Source organism: Oncorhynchus tshawytscha, linkage group LG11 (assembly GCF_018296145.1).
Source record: "Oncorhynchus tshawytscha isolate Ot180627B linkage group LG11, Otsh_v2.0, whole genome shotgun sequence".
NCBI classification, from domain to species: domain Eukaryota; kingdom Metazoa; phylum Chordata; class Actinopteri; order Salmoniformes; family Salmonidae; genus Oncorhynchus; species Oncorhynchus tshawytscha.
The window spans coordinates 5,167,236-5,188,310 of NC_056439.1; the positions used below are offsets into that span (position 1 = coordinate 5,167,236).

The 21,075-nt window shown below is 41.6% G+C and overlaps 1 protein-coding gene across 2 annotated transcripts in view; it reads right to left on the reverse strand.

The window, feature by feature from the left end:
• The window catches only part of LOC112232170 (zinc finger and SCAN domain-containing protein 21), a 98,690-nt gene extending 81,101 nt beyond the window's left edge, over positions 1–17,589 (reverse strand). For both annotated transcript variants that reach the window (XM_042330459.1, XM_042330458.1), the window contains exons 1-4: positions 17,094–17,589; positions 11,349–11,479; positions 10,969–11,157; positions 6,112–6,276 (exon numbers count right to left, since the gene is read on the reverse strand). In XM_042330459.1, the coding sequence (XP_042186393.1) occupies positions 6,112–6,276; positions 10,969–11,157; positions 11,349–11,479; positions 17,094–17,385 (777 nt within the window). In that variant the 5' untranslated portion in view covers positions 17,386–17,589. The remainder of the gene's footprint in view (positions 1–6,111; positions 6,277–10,968; positions 11,158–11,348; positions 11,480–17,093) is intronic.
• Between the last annotated feature and the right edge of the window lie 3,486 nt (positions 17,590–21,075).

Consider the following 21,075-nt stretch of genomic DNA (forward strand, 5'->3'; position numbering starts at 1 on the left):
GCACCGGACATTTCTGATGCCCAGCCCCATGGGCACCCCTACAATTAACACATACCACTACCTTCCCCAATGCTACACATTCCTTTGTATCATGCCCTTCTGCACACTTCTAACATATAGGAACCTCCCTCCTAGACTCTGCTGCCACTGCACTTAAGCTTGACACCTGTAACAACATAACGTATTTGGCACAAAAGCTTGTATGGGATAACTTATATATTCTAACATCCCTTTGTCGGGCAAAGACACAACATCAAAACTCAAAAGGACAGACAGCGACTCTTCTGTGTCACCACTCACCCTCCCTGTTTGTGTCGCACCAAATTATGAGCATTATAAACCCCGGGAATCTTCCCCTTCAGTTGGTCAACTTTCACATTTACCCCTACCCCGGTAATCAATCCCCTCAATGGCACCCTTCCTCGAGAGCAAAACAATTCACCTCTCTTGTCCCCATTAGTTTAACGTGGAGTGCCTGCTGCCTCTGACCAGCAGAAACACAAACAATTATCACAAGACCACTTTGCCATAGCCCTCACTGGCTTTCATGCAATGTAAGCATGAGCTTGTCCGAGGAGTTGACAACAGTTGAAATCCATTGGAGCACTGCGATTGGTTACCCAAAATCCTAGGGCGAGGATAAAGCGAAGGGTCAATTAGCTGACCGTCGGGGGAGAAAGGCATCAACTTCAAAACTTTGTTCTCTTCATAACAAAACTAGCTTAGCTTACCTTGCTGTACTCACTCCTGCCCTTGTTTGTTGTGATTTAATGGCAAAGAAACACCCACATCAAATCCAGTGACAGTCGGTGCCATTTGAGAGGATTCTTTTTATGATCATGGCCTTACTTCTATTACAGCATATTGAATGACTGTCATTCGTATTTTATTCGTCCAGCTCAATGTAACAATCGACAGGTTTAGGATACTACATGATACTCAAATTTTCCATATACCCATCATGAGGTTGCTACAAAAGGTCAAGATAAAAATCTGAGTAATCCAGACAGTTGACACATTCAATACCGCCTTGCACACTCTTGCCTGCATCTAGCTGATCTAGGGTGTAGTCATTTGTCCTACAGTTATCCCCGTTTCGTTCCGTTTGCTTCAGTTTAAAAATGTTTTCAACAGAATCGGCGGAATGAATACACCCCTGATCACTGCAAACACAGTTCCCTTTCATAGCAGCTACATACAAAAAACATGATAATTTGTTCAGTGTATAATTCCTACTCGCATCTATGCGCTCTCGTCCTCGCAGCTTTTCCCTTTGCTTGTGGACTTCAGTGCACAACACAACAGCTGTATATGACCAGACAATTTTTTTTTTCTCCAAATCAAAACTTCATTCCATAACTGCTAGACCGCTACACACAGCCTACATAGTTGTCACCTAACGTCATAGTCAACTTAAGCGTTATTAAACCAGCTACGTTACAGTGTACAGCAAGCAGTTACACCGGCGGGCCCCGGTGGCAATACATTTATAAGTCCTAAAGCTTACCTTGACTCAGAGTTCCAGTGATAGCCTAGCTAACATAGTATCCCTTGCTGTTTGAGCCGGGTGTTTGAGTATGCTAAACTAGCTAGCGAGCTGCATTCGCTAGCTAGCTAGATAAGTGAAAGTGAAAAAAAATACAACTAAATATAACTAGCTCTCTCTCTCTTACTTCTCCCTCATTTTTTAAGAAATTAATTTGTTCAAAATTGTTCAGAGGGGCCTCCGGAGTGGCGCAATGGTCTAAGGCACTGCATCGCAGTTCGAGCCCATGCTCCAGTTCGACTCCAGCCTCTGTCGCAGCCGGCCGCAACCTCGAGACGCATTGGGGTGGCGCACAATTGGCCCAGCATCGTCTGGGTTAGTGGAGGGTTTGGCCGGCAGGGATGTCCTTGTCCCATCGCGCTCTAGCGACTACTGTGGCAGGCAGGGCGCATGCACGCGGACATGGTCCCCAAGTGTTTCCTCCGACACATTGGTGTAGCTGGCTTCCTGGTTAAGGGGGCATTATGTCAAGAAGCAGTGCGGCTTGGTTGGGTCGTGTTTCGGAGGAAGCCTCTCCCGAGTCCGTAAGGGAGTTGCAGCGATGAGACAAAACTGTAACTACCAATTGCATCCCATGAAATTGTGGAGAAAAAAGGTTAAAAGTACAAAATTATTTAAATAATAACTGTTCAGAGGAGGACAGAAACTAGCTGTCCTCCGGCTACACCATGGTGCTACCCAAGAGAGTGCTGTTGAGGCTACTGTAGACCTTCATTGCAAAACAGTGTGTTTTAATCAATTATTTGGTGATATGTGAATATCTTTGGTATAGTTATCTAAAAAAGGAGAACTTTTTATTGTTTCACTATTTGTATTTTTATGAAGTTCACTGAGGGAGGTCCTCTCCCTTCCCCCTCTGAGGAGCCTCCACTGATCAAAACACACCCCGAAGACAACTCTCGTTGCCTTCAGTCATGGCTGCTAGCATTGCGCATTGATGAAAAACAAGGACAAATCAGGAAGTGCAGTCGCCCTTTTTGACTAAATCAATCAAGACCTGGGCTCAGATCCACAAAGAGCCTCAGAATAGGAGTACTGATCTAGGATCTTTCCATATAATCTTATTCATTATGATCTAAAGGCAAAACTGATCCTAGATCAACACTCCTAATCTGAGAGGCTTTTTGATATGGGACCTGGCGTCATTTTTACATTTTTATTATTTTATTTCACCTTTATTTAGTTGAGAACAAGTTCTCATTTACAACGGAGACCTGGTCAAGATAAAGCAAAGCAGTGCAACAAAAACAACAACACAGAGTTACACATGGAATAAACAAAAGTACAGTCAATAACACAATAGAAAAAAAACTAATAGAAAAATGTTAATACAGTGTGTGCAAATGTAGTAAGATTATGGAGGTAAGGCGATAAATAGGCCATAGTGGCAAAACAATTACAATTTAGCAATAACACTGGAGTGATAGATGTGCAGATGATGATGTGCAAGTAGAGATACTGGGGTGCAAAAAGAGCAAAAATAAATAACAATTTTGGGAATGAGGTAGTTGGGTGGGCTATTTACAGATGGGCTGTGTACAGGTGCAGTGATCGGTAAGCTGCTCTGACAGCTGATGCTTAAAGTTAGTGAGGGAGAAATAAGTCTCCAGTTTCAGTGATTTTTGCCATTCGTTCCAGTCATTGACAGCAGAGAAGTGGAAGGAAAGGCGGCCAAAGGAGGAATTGGCTTTGGGGATGACCAGTGAAATATACCTGCTGGAGCGTGTGCTACAGGTGGGTGTTGCTATGGTGACCAGTGAGCTGAGATAAGGCGGGGCTTTACCTAGCAAAGACTTATAGATGACCTGGAGCCAGTGGGTTTGGCGACTAATATTAAGCGAGGGCCAGCCAATGAGAGCACACAGGTCGCAGTGGTGGGTAAGAGGTATGTGGCAGGGTTTACAGTCAATCACGGACTACAAGAAGAAAACCAGCCCAGTCACGGACCAGGATGTCTTGCTCCCAGGCAGACTAAATAACTTTTTTGCCCGCTTTGAGGACAATACAGTGCCACTGACACGGCCTGCAACGAAAACATGCAGAATCTCCTTCACTGCAGCCGAGGTGAGTAAAACGTTTAAACGTGTTAACCCTCGCAAGGCTGCAGGCCCAGACGGCATCCCCAGCCGCGCCCTCAGAGCATGCGCAGACCAGCTGGCCGGTGTGTTCACGGACATATTCAATCAATCCCTATACCAGTCTGCTGTTCCCACATGCTTCAAGAGGGCCACCATTGTTCCTGTTCCCAAGAAAGCTAAGGTAACTGAGTTAAACGACTACCGCCCCGTAGCACTCACTTCCGTCATCATGAAGTGCTTTGAGAGACTAGTCAAGGACCATATCACCTCCACCCTACCTGACACCCTAGACCCACTCCAATTTGCTTACCGCTCAAATAGGTCCACAGACGATGCAATCTCAACCACACTGCACACTGCCCTAACCCATCTGGACAAGAGGAATACCTATGTGAGAATGCTGTTCATCGACTACAGCTCGGCATTCAACACCATAGTACCCTCCAAGCTCGTCATCAAGCTCGAGACCCTGGGCAACTGGGTACTGGACTTCCTGATGGGCCGCCCCCAGGTGGTGAGGGTAGGCAACAACATCTCCACCCCGCTGATCCTCAACACTGGGGCCCCACAAGGGTGCGTTCTGAGCCCTCTCCTGTACTCCCTGTTCACCCACGACTGCGTGGCCACGCACGCCTCCAACTCAATCATCAAGTTTGCGGACGACACAACAGTGGTAGGCTTGATTACCAACAACGACGAGACGGCCTACAGGGAGGAGGTGGGGGCCCTCGAGTGTGGTGTCAGGAAAATAACCTCACACTCAACGTCAACAAAACTAAGGAGATGATTGTGGACTTCAGGAAACAGCAGAGGGAACACCCCCCTATCCACATCGATGGAACAGTAGTGGAGAGGGTAGTAAGTTTTAAGTTCCTCGGCATACACATCACAGACAAACTGAATTGGTCCACTCACACAGACAGCATCGTGAAGAAGGCGCAGCAGCGCCTCTTCAACCTCAGGAGGCTGAAGAAATTCGGCTTGTCACCAAAAGCACTCACAAACTTCTACAGATGCACAATCGAGAGCATCCTGGCGGGCTGTATCACCGCCTGGTACGGCAACTGCTCCACCCACAACCGTAAAGCTCTCCAGAGGGTAGTGAGGTCTGCACAACGCATCACCGGGGGCAAACTACCTGCCCTCCAGGACACCTACACCACCCGATGTTACAGGAAGGCCATAAAGATCATCAAGGACAACAACCACCCGAGCCACTGCCTGTTCACCCCGCTATCATCCAGAAGGCGAGGTCAGTACAGGTGCATCAAAGCTGGGACCGAGAGACTGAAAAACAGCTTCTATCTCAAGGCCATCAGACTGTTAAACAGCCACCACTAACATTGAGTGGCTGCTGCCAACACACTGACTCAACTCCAGCCACTTTAATAATGGGAATTGATGGGAAATGATGTAAAATATATCACTAGCCACTTTAAACAATGCTACCTAATATAATGTTTACATACCCTACATTATTCATCTCATATGTATACGTATATACTGTACTCTATATCATCTACTGCATCCTTATGTAATACATGTATCACTAGCCACTTTAACTATGCCACTTTGTTTACATACTCATCTCATATGTATATACTGTACTCGATACCATCTACTGTATCTTGCCTAAGCTGCTCTGTACCATCACTCATTCATATATCTTTATGTACATATTCTTTATCCCCTTACACTGTGTATAAGACAGTAGTTTTTTGGGGGGGGGAATTGTTAGTTAGATTACTTGTTGGATTATTACTGCATTGTTGGAACTAGAAGCACAAGCATTTCGCTACACTCACATTAACATCTGCTAACCATGTGTATGTGACAAATAAAATTTGATTTGATTTGGGTAGTATATGGGGCTTTGGTGACAAAACAGATGGCACTGTGATAGACTACATCCAATTTGCTGAGTAGAGTGTTGGAGACTATTTTGCAAATGACATCGCCGAAGTCAAGGATCGGTAGGATAGTCAGTTTTACGAGGGTATGTTTAGCAGCATGAGTGAAGGAGGCTTTGTTGCGAAATAGGAAGCCAATTCTATAAATAATTTTGGATTGGAGATGCTTAATGTGAGTCTGGAAGGAGAGTTTACAGTCTAACCAGACACCTAGGTATTTGTAGTTGTCCACATATTCTACGTCAGTACCGTCCAGAGTAGTGATACTAGTCAGGCGGGTGGGTGAGGGCAGCAATCGGTTGAAGAGTATGAATTTAATTTTACTACCATTTAAGAGCAGTTTGAGGCCACGGATGGAGTGTTGTATGGCACTGAAGCTCGTCTGGAGGTTTGTTAACACAGTGTCCAAAGAAGGGCCAGAAGTATACACAATGGTGTCATCTACGTAGAGGTGGATCAAAGAATCACCAGCAGTAAGAGAGGCATCATTTATATATACAGAGAAAAGAGTCGGCCCGAGAATTGAACCCTGTGGCACCCCCATAATACCATTCAGACAGTAGTTCAGTGGGCTCACCTCAGTAAAACTGTGTGTGGTCCTGTGCTGCTCAGCTAGTTCCTCTGTGGGTTCAAGAGGAGGTGAAGTCTGGTTGTCCACCATGACCATGTTCCCCTCAGAGTTCCCCAGACCCTTCTCATACCCCTCCTCCTTGACCAGCAGCACCTTTGGAGCCTCCTCCTCCTGGAAGAGATAGATGATACAGATTATTGAGTCCTACACTGTAGTTACAGGATTACTGAATTGTTGTTAAACCCATTATGGTGGACATAAATATGATGTTGTGGGTAAAAATACGTACAAAAGTCATCATCAGTAAAACCTGGGGGAGGGTTGTGCAATTGTTTTCACCAAAGGGGGGGTGGGGGTCCTGGACAAATATCAAATCCTTCCACTAATACAGAACTATTAAAGGCCCAGTGCACTACTTTTGTTAACAAATATTTTGTGTACAGTAGGTGTTTGTTAGTGTGGGGGTATATTTATTTATAGTTAAGTGTATATTGGTTATAAAGCGCTGCTGGGTATATGCAGAATAGGGTGAGATCAGATGTGAGGTATATTAAAGAGAGTGACAATATAAGTCTTAAAATGAAAAGTCAAATTTTATGTTTATTAAAATTGAACAAGTTTTAAATACACCATATGAAAACCACACATACAGGTCTCAACAAAAAATCTAAATAAACTTGATAAACTGCATACATTTTCTCATTAAAAGTGTCTCTAGAGAAAAAATTCTGTAGTGCAATGAAAGTATGATGTTCACAAATGCCTATTTCATTATAGCCTACACCAGTGGGTTTCAACTGGTTTTGCCTGGGGACCAAAATTTTACAATGACAATTGAGTCGTGACCCAATATTATGGAGTGTTGATGATTACATTCTGTAATGTTGTATTGCCACTTGCTTTCTTGGGCTGGCTTCACTTGCAAAATAGACTGTCTCAACAGGCTACTATTGTGATATTAAAGAAAGTAATTAGACAGCCATATTAACTGAGAAAACATTTATTGTAAATTCAAGAGAATAAGCCATTTTAATTAGGAGACCAGTTCAGGAGTGGGGTGTAATACATTATCCGACTCAGAACATGACATTAAAACCAGTCCAATAATGTTAATGAACAGCAACACATGCCAGTTTTTAAAATAGAAAAAACAGCAATCATTAGGAATTCTTAATCATCAATTACCATGTGAATAGTTTCACAACCTTAAAGTTTGATTAAAGGTAGAGGTCGACCGATTAATCGGAATGGCCGATTAATTAGGGCCGATTTCAAGTTTTCATAACAATCGGAAATCTGAATTTCTGGGCGCCGATTTGCCGATTATTATTATTTTTTATACCTTTATTTAACTAGGCAAGTCAGTTAAGAACACATTCTTATTTTCAATGACGACCTAGGAACGGTGGGTTAACTGCCTTGTTCAGGGGCAGAACGACAGCTCGGGGGATTCAATCTTGCAATCTTACAGTTAACTAGTCCAACGCAATAACGACCTGCCTCTCTCTCATTGCACTCCACAAGGAGACTGCCTGTACGCAAATGCAGTAAGCCAAGGTAAGTTGCTAGCTAGCATTAAACTTATCTTATAAAAAACAATCAATCATAATCACTAGTTAACTACACATGGTTGATGATATTACTAGATATTATCTAGCGTGTCCTGCGTTGCATATAATCTGACTGAGCATACAAGCATACAAGTATCTGACTGAGCGGTGGTAGGCAGAAGCAGGCAAGTAAACATTGATTTAAACTGTTTTGCTGTTTTGCCAGCAGCTCTTCGTTGTGCGTCAAGCATTGCGCTGTTTATGACTTCAAGCATATCAACTCCCGAGATGAGGCTGGTGTAACCGAAGTGAAATGGCTAGATAGTTAGCGCGCGCTAATAGCGTTTCAAACGTCACTTGCTCTGAGCCTTCTAGTAGTTGTTCCCCTTACTCTGCATGGGTAACGGTGCTTCGATGGTGGCTGTTGTCGTTGTGTTGCTGGTTCGAGCCCAGGAAGGAGCAAGGAGAGGGACGGAAGCTATACTGTTACACTGGCAATACTAAAGTGCATATAAGAACATCCAATAGTCAAAGGTTAATGAAATACAAATAGTATAGAGGGAAATAGTCCTATAATTCCTATAATAACTACAACCTAAAACGTCTTACCTGGGAATATTGAAGACTCATGTTGAAAGGAACTTTCATATGTTCTCATGTTCTGAGCAAGGAACTGAAACATTAGCTTTCTTACATAGCACATATTGCACTTTTACTTTCTTCTCCAACACTTTGTTTTTCCATTATTTAAACCAAATTGAACATGTTTCATTATTTACTTGAGGCTAAATTGATTTTATTGATGTATTATATTAAGTTAAAATAAGTGTTAATTCAGTATTGTTGTAGCTGTCATTATTACAAATAAAATAAAAAATCTGCCTTTTTGGTCCTCCAATAATCAGTATCGTGGTTGAGAAATCATAATCGGTCGACCTCTAATTAAAGGTATACTTTTTTTACCAGTTCAATAACATGTAATATGAATGTAAGAATTAATTAACAATAATAATTAACCTAGTGAACAATAACTCATTAACCTGTTTATTTATTGTGTGTGTGCGGGTGTGTGGCCTATCAGTGGGAAAGCTGTGGGTGTTTCTTCAGTTTGATAAGTTTATTGAAGTTCGGGGTAATGGTTGACAGGGCAACTCGGAGGTCATGCTGGCTGTCCAGGCTGTGATTGGGAGTCCCAGAGGGCGGCGCACAATTAGCCCAGCGTCATCCTGGTTTGGCCAGGGTAGGCCATCATTGTAAATAAGAATTTGTTCTTAACTGACTTGCCTAGTTAAATAAAGGTTAAATGTTTTTTTTAAAGTTTTTGTTTTTTTCAGTTAGTTGTCTTGTCGTCTTGTCTCTTGTTCTCCTCCGGGAAGTAGTCGCAAATTTTCCCGGCAGCTTGACAGTGTGTCGCCGAGCGCTTTGTTGATCAGATTCTGAATCTCTAAATCAGCATTGGGAAACATGTCAATACTCCTGTTAGAAACATGATTTGACCAAATGGTAAGCTTCATATTGAAGGCATCCACTTTGTCCCTCTGTTCAAATCAATTCTGCCCCCTTCCTTGCATTGACAATTTGAGCGAATTCAGATGATCAAAACTATCCGCCTGGTAGGCAAACTGTGCGAGCCATTCCTTCCAATCGAAATGTTTGTGCAGAGATTACTTGTTTTCCTAAAGAGACACAGCAATCTCGGCTCGAAGCTCATAAAAGCGACCCAACACTTTACCACTGGAAGCCAGCGGACCTCTGCATGATAAAGCACCTGCTGGTGCTCGCTCCCCATATCCCTGCAGAAGGACTGGAAACACCTTTTATTTTTGATATTGTTGACACACTTGATCACATCCTAGAGAGTGGCGTGGAGCTCAGGCACCATATCCTTCGCTGCCAATGCCTCCCTGTGTAGGAAGCAGTGGTTCGGTACTCTCTTCAGGATTCGCTTTACGACTAGATATTTGTGCAACCCCCCAGTTGAGAATCCCTGGCCTACACAGTACAAACACAATATGTAACAGACTTTTTAGGCTTATATATGCCTTTATATATCACAATGTCTGGATGCAATTTCTACCCAGAAAAATTCTACACTGAAATCTGTTACTCTCGTTATTCAAAATGCATCTGTAGATCTTTCTGCTGACAACATTGAAAATGTATTGTTGTCTAATGCAGGGTTTGATGTAAAAGTCAGAAGCTATCGAGTGGAATGGTTACTTTCTATGTTATAGTGGAGTGTTTTTTCTGCTGGTGTATCCTTAGTTAGTTACTCTCTGAATGGCCTTTCTCCCGTGTGGACCTTCAGGTGCATCTTCAGATGGTGCTGGTGGGAGAATCTCTTCTCACACTGGGGGCAGCTGTAGGGCTTCTCTCCTGTGTGGACCCTCTGGTGCCTCTTCAGGTCACCAGTCTGGGCGAAACGCATGTGACACTGAGTACAGCTGAATGGTTTCACCCCTGTATGGACCCTTTGGTGCCTCTTTAGGCTGCTAGCATGGGCGAAGTGCATGTGACACTGGGTACAGCTGAAGGATTTCTCTCCTGTGTGGACCCTCTGGTGGATCTCCACCTTCTGGGAGCTGCTGAAGCCTTTGTTACAGAACATGCAGAGGAACCATTTTTCTTTACTATCACCTGATGTTGCTCCCCCTCCTCGAGCCTTGGCCCTTTGGTCCTTTGAGTTCAATAACTGATCGAAAAGGACACGGCTGTGTGAATTGGAAGGCTCCATGGACGTGGACAATGGGTCCCGATCCCTGAGCCTGTGTAAATGGGACTGGGTTGCGACATTTACATTTTTCTCTAAACTGTCCATGTAAACTAAGAAATCTCTGCCCTGTGAGTGTCCTTCTCCTAAGTGAGTCTCGTCTATATTCCATGTCAGAGGAGTGTCGTCCTCCACTTTCACAGTCACCTCATCTATGACCAGACCCTCCCCTTTCTTATCTAGGAACCCTTCAGTGTATACACTACTACTATACCGGTTCCAGTCCCCTCTAGACAGATCAGTCTGTGTCTCTAAACCCAAGGGCATGTTGCCAGGGTCCATCTCTGTAGCGTAAGAACAAAACGGATCATTGCCAGTCTCTAACACGTCACCCGAGTCCCGATGGGAATGAACCATCCTAGGGCTCGGGTTACCGTAAAGTAAATACTCTGAGCTGGAAGCAGGAGGACAGCGCAGATGCTCCAGCTCTAGTCTCTCTGGGGCTGATCTGTGGTCAGATCCTGTGTGTAAGAGCCTGCGTGTTACAGTTAAAGTCTTTGTGTCTGTCTCTGACTTGAGGACGGCGTTCGGCGTTCCACTGACCTCCGTGATGCAGCGTTGGGTCCTGGGCTGCGGTGCTGTGGCGATAACCTCCGTGGCTACAGGGGGCACCACTCCCGCCGCTGCTCCAGTCTGGATGTCTCTGCTGTGTCGTGGGTCCTCCTCTTCTTCAATCCTCTTCTGCTTGACCAGAGACGATCCTCCAGGACCTGCAGTCTCTGCATCTGTAGACTGACACAAGACGAGAGGAGGTTATTATCGGTACATGAGATGAATTGGATAACAAAGTCTCACAAGCTCCCCTAAGGCAGATAAATAAGGATGTACATGGAAGCAAGTAAATAGCTGAGGGGAGCCTTTCTGAAATAAACGGACCACATTTAATGTACTGTAATTTGTTTACGTTACACTATGACACTAACCTCTATCACAATAACATGCTGGGTTGAGGTTCCAGTCTCCTCATCTACAGCTATGGGTTGGTCATCTCTCCATGTATTTTGTCCCACTGGCTTCACAAAGCTCCTGTGGCCTCCAGTGAGATGTCCTTCACCTAAGAGAGTGATTGGGGGAAAGAGGGTGATTAAGTTAGGTACCACTGTCAATGCTCAATGATATATTGTACACTATTGACACTGTCTACAATTGGCAACGATGTTATCAGGGCTGGACAACCACATCTGGGGCACCTACAGTGGGCTCTGAAATTATTGACACCCTTGATAAAGATGAGCAAAATAAATCATTCAAATACTGAGCAACATTGTATGCAAAAAAAATTGGGGAAATTATATTATATTATACTAATACAATTGCTCAGAGAACAATATTTTGTTTTACACCCATTTTGAAGTACTTTCAATACCTTAATGGCACCGATACTTTTTCTAAAATGCTTGAGTTGGAGAACACATTGGGAGGAATCTTACACCATTCCTACATACAGAATCCTTCCAGATCCTTGATATCCTTTGTCTGCGCTTATGGACTGCCAACTTCAATTCAAACCACAGGTTTTCAATGGGTTTCAAATCCAGAGACTGAGATGGTCATTGCAAAATGTTTATTTTGTGGTCAACTAACCATTTATTTGTGGATTTTGATGAGTGCTGGATGATCCACTTGCCGCCAAGTTTCAGCCTCCTGGCAGAGGCAACCGGATTTTGGACTAAGGACCAGGACCAGTGGAAGCAAAATAGCCCCATAACATCAAAGATCCAACACCATATTTTACAGTAGGTATGGGGTTGTTTTCTGCTCATTTCAACACCAAATCCACCACTTAACCAGCATGGCTACCATAGCATTCTGCAGCGATACGCCATCCCATCTGGTCTGCGCTTAGTGGGATTATCACTTGTTTTTCAACAGGACAATGACCCAACACACCTCCAGGCTGTGTAAGGGCTATTTGACCAAGAAGGAGAGTGATGGAGTGCTGCATCAGATTGACCTGGCTTCCACAATCACCCGACTTCTACCCAATTGAGATGGTTTGGATGAGTTGGACCGCAGAGTGAAGGAAAAGCAACCAACAAGTGCTCAGAATATGTGGGAACTCCTTCAAGACTGTTGGAAAAGCATTTCAGGTGAAGCTGGTTGAGAGAATGCCAAAAGTGTGCAGAGCTGTCATCAAGGCAAAGGGTGGCTACTTTGAAGAATCTAAAATATATTTGGATTTGTTTAACACTTTTTTCGATACTACATGTTTCCATGTGTTATTTCATAGTTGTGATGTCTTCACTATTATTCTACAATGTAGAAAATAGTCAAAAATAAAGAAAAACCCTGGAATGAGTAGTGTGTCAAAACTTTTGACTGATACTGTATATCAAACAATTGGATCCAAAAATCTGAGCAGGTGGGGCTGACATGCTTATAGCGTTGCTAGGACTTTCTAAATATGTGCATAAATGTATACTATTGCACTGTTATAATTTCTATTAATATGATCTATTATTGTTATTTGTAATTTTTTTATGACTTTCCATATTATTTGGTTAGTTCTCTTAAAAAGTACCCTCATAGATATGTAATAGACCTACGGTGCTTTGAATGTGTTAGTGAAGGGTGGCAGTACCGAATTGTTTTCATGGGACTGCCCATATTTCCCTCTGGCCTACGCCAATTGGTGGCCAAGGATTTGCCTTAGGATGCAAAGGTGCGTCATGAGTCAGGGAGATGGTCTGATGGTCTTGGGCCTAGATATGGGGGAGGTTTTAGTGGGTGAAATATGAGGACAATTGTAGGTTTACAAAGTTGCAGCTACAGTATGCTTAACAGTGCAAATATTATGGTACAGCTATATGGACACTTAATCAACCTCAGGCTTTTGAATGGTAAGTTTACAAACAACCGTGGGTATCGTTATGGTAAGTGGAGAAATAAGTATAGCCAGTTACAATTGCAATGGCTGAGCAGATCATAAAAAAGAAGATACATTTCTACCTGGCTAAAAGAGAAAGAATATAATATATATTGTTTACAGGAAACTCACTACAAATATAGATGAGACTGGGAGGGAGAAATATTTTCGTCATGGGCAAAGAAACTCAAAAGGGGCGATTATACTAATTAATAAAAAATGTAATCTGATTGTTCACACTGGGCATACAGATCCTCAAGGAAGATGGATTATTTTAAATATGCTACTGGACCAAAAACAGATATGGCTAATTAATGTATATGGGCCAAATAATGATGATCCACAGTTCATCGAAAATATATATAATAATCTATTGAGCTCACAAGCAACAAATTAATCTATTATTATGGTGGGAGATTATAATACAGTTTTAAGTACGTCAATGTAAAGGAAATCGCACTACAAACTATCACCCTCAAGCACTTAAGGAGATCACAAATATCATGGCTAAATTAGAACTAGTGGATATATGGAGGCTGAAAAACCCTGACCTTGTGAGATATACACGGAGGAGGTTTAATCAAGCTAGCGGTCTGGATTATTTCCTGGTCTCATTCATCCTGGCATCAAAAGTTTTAAAAAGTATTAAAAGGAGACAGAATGCAATCGGACCACCATCTAATTGGCCTCCATATAACTCTTACAGAATTTCCACGTGGAGGGGGATATTGGAAATGTAATCAAAGCCTATTGGAAGACAATTTATTCTTAATTAACTACGAGAAAATAATTCATAATTGACTTTTTTCTGCACAACAGAAGATCCCCTTATTGTATGGGTCACTTTTAAATGTACTTTTAGAGGCCATTCAATACAATACAAATCAAAAGCAGTTTAGATCAAAAGAGATTAGACTAATAAGGAAATAGTGGAAATAACAGCGCAGGTAGATGGTAATGGAAACTGTATTATAGAGGAACAAAATAGGTTAGAGGAAAAACAAAAAGAATTGGAGGTACTTATTCAAGAACAATCAAGAGTAATGTATTATAAAAAATAAAGTGAATTGGATGGAAAATTGTGAAAAATGCACAAACGTTTTATTGAATCTTCAACATAGAAATGCTACAAAAAAGAATTTACAGAAACTCATTACAAATGATGGAGTCATCCATGATTCACCAAATGATATTTTGAAAGAGGAAGCAAAATATTTGAAACATGTTTTATTTTCAGTCTCCTCCATTTCCACTGAATGATGTTAACTATAAGGATTTCTTTCCTAATAATAATGTAAAATTAACACATTTACAGAAATACCTGTGTAAAGGCCAATGTACAAAGGAACTGTTTAAGGCAATCAAATATTTTCAATCTGGAAAAACACCAGGGCTTGATGGTATACAAGTAGAGGTACATCAGACCTTTTTGATGTACTCAAAGATCCATTATTAGCGTGTTTTAATTCATCCTAGAAAAATTGTAGACTTTCAGGTACTCAACAAGGTCTGATTTTATTACTACTAAAACAGGACAGAGGTGATAAGTATAAAGATCCAGTCCATTTTAAAAAACGGAGGCCTCTTACATGAAAATCCCGCCGAAATGCATTGCACATAGAATAAAAAATATTTTACCAGATATTGTTCATCCTGATCAGACATGTTTTTTTACATGGACGATATATTGGAGATAATATATGACAATTACTTGAAACAATTGAACATTATGAAACATCAAAGATATCAGGCCTGGTCTTCATAGCAAATTTTGAAAAGGCGTTTGATAAAGCTATAAAGATAGAATTTATATATAAATGCCTGGATTACTTTATTTCGGTGAATCTCTTATACAATGGGTTAAAGTTATGTACAGCAACCCCAGATGTAAAATAGTAAATAATGGCTACTTCTCAAAACGTATTGAGCTTTTAAGAGAAGTAAAACAAGACTGCCTGTTTGTTTCCATATCTATATACTACAGTATCCCAGCAGCGCTTCCCTTCCCTCTTTTTTCTACACATTTACTCATGCTCTTATGTTGATTCAATTTAAGTCCAGGTTACATTTTGTAACATGCAACATCAAGAGTAATGCAGTCATCTCCTGATAAATGACTGAGTGAATGCATGTGTTTATGTACATAATGCATATACTTGCGAACGCAGACTCAGTGATATGACGTGACCACACGCAGTAGTGTGAACCACCCTCCAAGATCCCACTTTTCATTACATTATCTACAGCTACTGTTATTGTCATGTTGGTTAATCTAGTCTGCAAAGAACTTGTGCTTGCCATTTCATCCTGGTCACAGTGAGATACACAGATGCGCTACATACACTACCACTGCAAACACTCCAAGAGTGAAGAGAGCAGCTGTGTTTCTGGATTTTGCAATTTCCTTCTTCAAGTCCCCCTTTGGTCACTGGCTGCCTGTCGAGGGCAAGTGACAGGCAGAACCACCCATAGCACCCACCTCCTTTCTATCCCACATGCCAGAATAGAGAAAGAGCAACAACAACAAAAATCACCCATACTCTATTTCTGCAAACTCTGAGGATCTCCCTCTTCTCATATGATGTACTTTACTTCTCATTCATACCTTTGTTTTCTCAACTAAATGGTGTTTTATTGTTTATGTTTCGATGTTAGCCTATACCCATATATTTCAGTCTATAACTGCCACGTGGGTCTATTAGATCAAATAAAGAAGTTCACGACACATCTGTTCCACAAAAATAGAAACCTTTTACATTTTTCAATCTTAATTACTGACAGGTTGGTTTTCACAAGTTGTTTATTTAATTAATCAATTAGGTTAATTCATTGTTGTAAATCCCTTTTTGGTATTTGTGAGTTCAACATTATTCAACTGTTTTATGTCCTGTATTATATTCAACCACAAGTGCACTACTGTAGTACTGAGCTATGACATGTGGTGGAGGAAGGGAGACAGGAAAAGAATAACAATAATAATATGACTAATGAACGCATACTTTTAATACAAGACAAGACGAGGGAAGCTCAAAATAAAAACATGCCAGCCAGATGAGCCAGTGTATGAACTGAATTGCACATTAATTAATTGACAATAGCTGCATAGGCGCTCACTTGGTGATCTGAAAGCTAAGTTAATGTGCAGTTTCCACGTTTTTTGTTGTTGTTGCTATTTTGAATCGTAGAAACTCGTTTTAGCAGCATAATTGTCACGGGAAATCAGCTTTGTTTACATACCGGTTTTGGCTGTAATGATCTCCAAATTTGGACGCATTAGTTCATCACACCATTGATACAGCAACGGACGCTAACAACTAATTGAATCCTATTGTGGCGCAGAGATGGACACATTTTGGTAAGTGGACAGTATTTGTCATGACAGGCCATCAATCTTAAAAATGTTTGGGGGGGGATTGGGGGCGCCCAGGGCAGTTGCCAGTTCGGTAATCGGTCTTGGATGTAAGGTAATACTACTCATTACTTATTGATATACTATTTATTTATTATGTTCCATGCATCACATTCTTTTAATTGTGTGTGACAATAGGAAAAACAGTAAATCAAGAATCTGGTTAGAATTTTATATTGTGTCTTTGTGCAAAAATAATTTGCTCTTAAATTACCGTCCTGGTAAAATAAAAATTGCACGATAGCTAGCTACCTAACTAAGTATTCAGGGGAAGTATTGCATACTACTAACCAAAAACTGACCAAGACCCATATCTGGGTAACACATCTCAACACATGCGCATATTGTAACAGGGCGACAGGTTCCGCAGCCTTGGCCATCTGCTAAATGTACCTCTTGTCATTCCTCTGTATCTGTCGAGGACCTTGACACTATTCGGACTGGAGAGAACGCGCTCTCGCGTTGTCCTCTCTGCGCGCTCCCGTGCCACCTTCAGTTCCAGTTGCTGTAGTTTCCTCCGCAATCCCCTGTTTTCTTTCTGGCTTTGAGTTATTTCCAAACGAAACACTGCATAGTCGTCGTCTACGAGTTTACATATGTCTGCCACGGCTGAATTCGCTAACACCTCCATGATGGAGGCTATTTGAGTGTGAAAAACCATAACGTTACTGTTACAGTTAGCCATTGTTAGCAAACGTTAAACAGATAACATCTATCAACTAAATTCTGTCTCCAACGCGAATTAAACACTACCTGGAGTGAGAATATGATGCTGAGCAGTTAAATGAGACATATTTTGAGTTCCAGGGTAATAATAAATGTCTAAATAACAATAATAAAATCGCTAAAGTGGAAACTGTTCTTAGGCACTGGTCACTTCCGTTTACACTGAAGAGAAATTATCTTATTGGTTGGCGTCATAGCCCAAAGGGTGTGGTTAAATTGAAAAAGAATGCGCTCTATTTTAAATACGGTACTGCTTATTACATCAAATCTCCGATGATCGGTATCTTTCAAGCTGAGAGCAGACTTGTTTAGAAAGAATAGAGTAGAAAATACTGACTTAATTCCATTTACATCACCTCAGTATTTGAATTTATTACGGATCCCCATTGGCAGCAGCTACTCTTCATGGGGTCCGGCAAATTTAGGGCAATTATACAATTTAAAAAACATTACAATACATTCATAACAGATTTCACAACACACTAAGTGTGTGCCCTCAGGCCCACACTGTGTGTGTGTATGCATATGTCTGTGCCTATGTTTGTGTTGCTTCTGAGTTCCCACTGTTGCATAAGATGTTAAAAAAAAAAAGATTCTACTGCTTGCATCAGTTACCTGATGTGGAATAGAGTTCCATGTAGTCATGGCTCTATATAGTACTGTGCACCTCCCATAGTCTGTTCTGGACTTGGGGACTGTGAAGAAACCTCTGGTGGCTTATCTTGTGGTGTATGCATGGGTGTCTGAGCTGTGTGCTTGTCGTTTTAACAGACAGCTCAGTACATTCAACATGTCAATACCTCTCGGAAATACAAGTAGTGATGAAGTCAATCTCTCCTCCACCTTGAAAGATTGACGTGCATGTTATTGTTTGCTCTCTGTGTACATCCAATTGCCAGCCGTGCTGCCCTGTTCTGAGCCTATTGCATTTTTCCTAAGTCCCTCTGTGACACCTGACCACACGGCTGAACAGTAGTCCAGGTGCGACAAAACCAGAGCCTGGAAGATAAATATTAAACTGTCCTTTTTTTAGCCTAGATTTACTGTCTCTCTAAAAACAGGTATTTACACAAGTACAGTACCAGTCAAGTTTGGACACACCTACTCATTCCAGGTTTTTTCTGATTTTTAAAATATTTTCTACAATAATAGTGAAGACTTCAAAACTGAAAAAACAGAGATGGAATAATGTAGTAACCAAAAAAATGTTAAACAAATAAAAAATATATTTTATGAGATTCTTCAAAGTAGCCACCCTTTGCCTTGATGACAGCTTTGCACACTTGGCATTCTCTTAACCAGCTTCACCTGGAATGCTTTTCCAAGGAGTTCCCACATATGCTGAGCACTTGTTGAATTTGAAATGATTTAACTGTACAAATGATATCTGTACAGTCGAACTACATGTATTTAAAGATTTTTTTTTTTAAACTTTGCTCACGGGTGTGCCTTGTTCTCCTTGTTTCGGCAGAAGGGTGGGGAGGGGCGAGAGAGGAGCAGGTGTGTGTGAGACAGTCAAGTCAATGTGCGGCACAGAGGGAGACCGAGAAAGTATCCAAACCAACTTGCGCTAGTTAGGTTCAACATTAGATTACACACAGCTTCACGACATCAATTAAGGCACTATCATTTCCTCATAAAACACCAGCATAATGGTTGTAAAAATGGGGGAGGTCTGTCCAGGATAGATTTGCTTTGCTATTTGACACCACACTACACAAAGTAAGTCCTGCAGGCTCTGGATTATTACCTCTTGATTATTGTCCAGTCATGTGGTCAAGTGCTGCAAAGAAGGACCTAGTTAAGCTGCAGCTGGCCCAGAACAGAGCAGCATGTTTTGCTCTTTGTAATCAGAGGGCTAATATCAATCATATGCAAGCCAGTCTCTCTTGTCTAAGAGTTGAGGAAAGACTGACTGCATTGCTTTTTGTTTTTAAAAATAAAAAACATGAATGTGTTGGAAATTCCTAATTGCTTGCATAGTCAACTTACACACAGCACTGACACACACACTTACCCCACCAGACATTCCACCAGGGGTCTTTTCACAGTCCCCAGGTTCAGAACATATTCAAGGAAAAGCACAGTATTGTACAGAGCCATGATTGCATGGAACTCGCTTCCATCTCATATAGTGCCAGTGAACAATAAACCTGTTTTTTTTTTTAAACAAAGCAACACCTCACAGCACAACACCTCTCCCCATGTGACCTACTTTTTGGGTGTATGTACTGACATCCACCAATCAGGCCTTTATGGTAGTGGCCAGATGGAAATCACTCCTCAGCACCTCTCCCCCATGTGACGTACGTTTTGTGTGTACAGTGCATTCAGAAAGTATTCAGACCCCTTGACTTTTTCCATATTTTGTTACATTCCAGCCTTATTCTAAAACTGATTAAATATACACACAATACCCCATAATGACAAAACAAAAACAGGTTTTTAGACATTTTTGCTAATTTATATCACATTTACATAAGTATTCAGACCATTTACTCAATACTTTGTTAAAGCACCTTTGGCAGTGATTACAGCCGAGTCTTCTTGGGGATGACGCTACAAGCTTGGCACACCTGTATTTGGGGAGTTTCTCCCATTCCTCTCTGCAGAACCTCTCAAGCGCTGTCATGTTGGATGGGGAGCGTTGCTGTACATCTATTTTCAGGTCTCTCCAGAGATGTTTGATCAGGTTCAAGTCTGAGCTCTGCAGCACTTGACCATATGGATCACACCTGTAGGAGCAGGATGGAGCATCACTATTTGCATTTAGCATTTGACTTTCAACATTTCAGCATCTCTAATGAAAAGTTGGGAGTGTTCAACATAATGGCAACTGAGATCTTTTATAGCAAAGATCCACCCCCTAGTCGACATGACAAACCACAGAAAATAGGAACTGTTCACAAAGAAAGACTTTTACTTGAGAGAGGAGTATCCCATAGCCAGACAGCATTAGCTAAAAATTATCGTTCAGTTTGGTCTCCTAAACGAGGTTCTAATCTAGTTCTTGGTACAACATAGTACCAAAACATTACCTCATCCAATGGCATATATCACTTGTCAATTTTAGATACTCCCATCTCAAATACACTCCCTCCTGGACAAGCTCATGGAGGAGAGTGAGCCTCTAGTTCTTATACTAGGTCAAGAGAAGGGCAACATCAGAGGGGAGATACAATGGTTCCAGACACTGCCATACTCTTCCCCCAAATGGGAAAAGGAGGGAGTGACTAGCACACAGACATTGTGGAGCCAAGAGATAATTGGTTCCCCCTCAATCATCCCTTCACATGGTTTAAAAGATACGTTCACATATGAAGACAAGCCTGATCTCTCCCCTCTCTGGGGCCCAAGTAACTGAGCCCTAGCTGAGAAGGGATAACTGCAAACTGCCAACCCTAACTAATTCTGATTCATCCCCAACAATTCCCATTGAAGTATATCTAAGTTCTGTATATGTATGTACAGTACATGACCAAAAATATGTGGACACCTGCTCGTCGAACAACTCATTCCAAAATCATGGGCATTAATATGGAGTTGGTCCCCCCCATTTTGCTGCTATAACAGCCTCTACTCTTCTGGGAATGCTTTCCACTAAATGTTGGAACATTGCTGCAGGGACTTGTTTTCATTCAGCCACAAG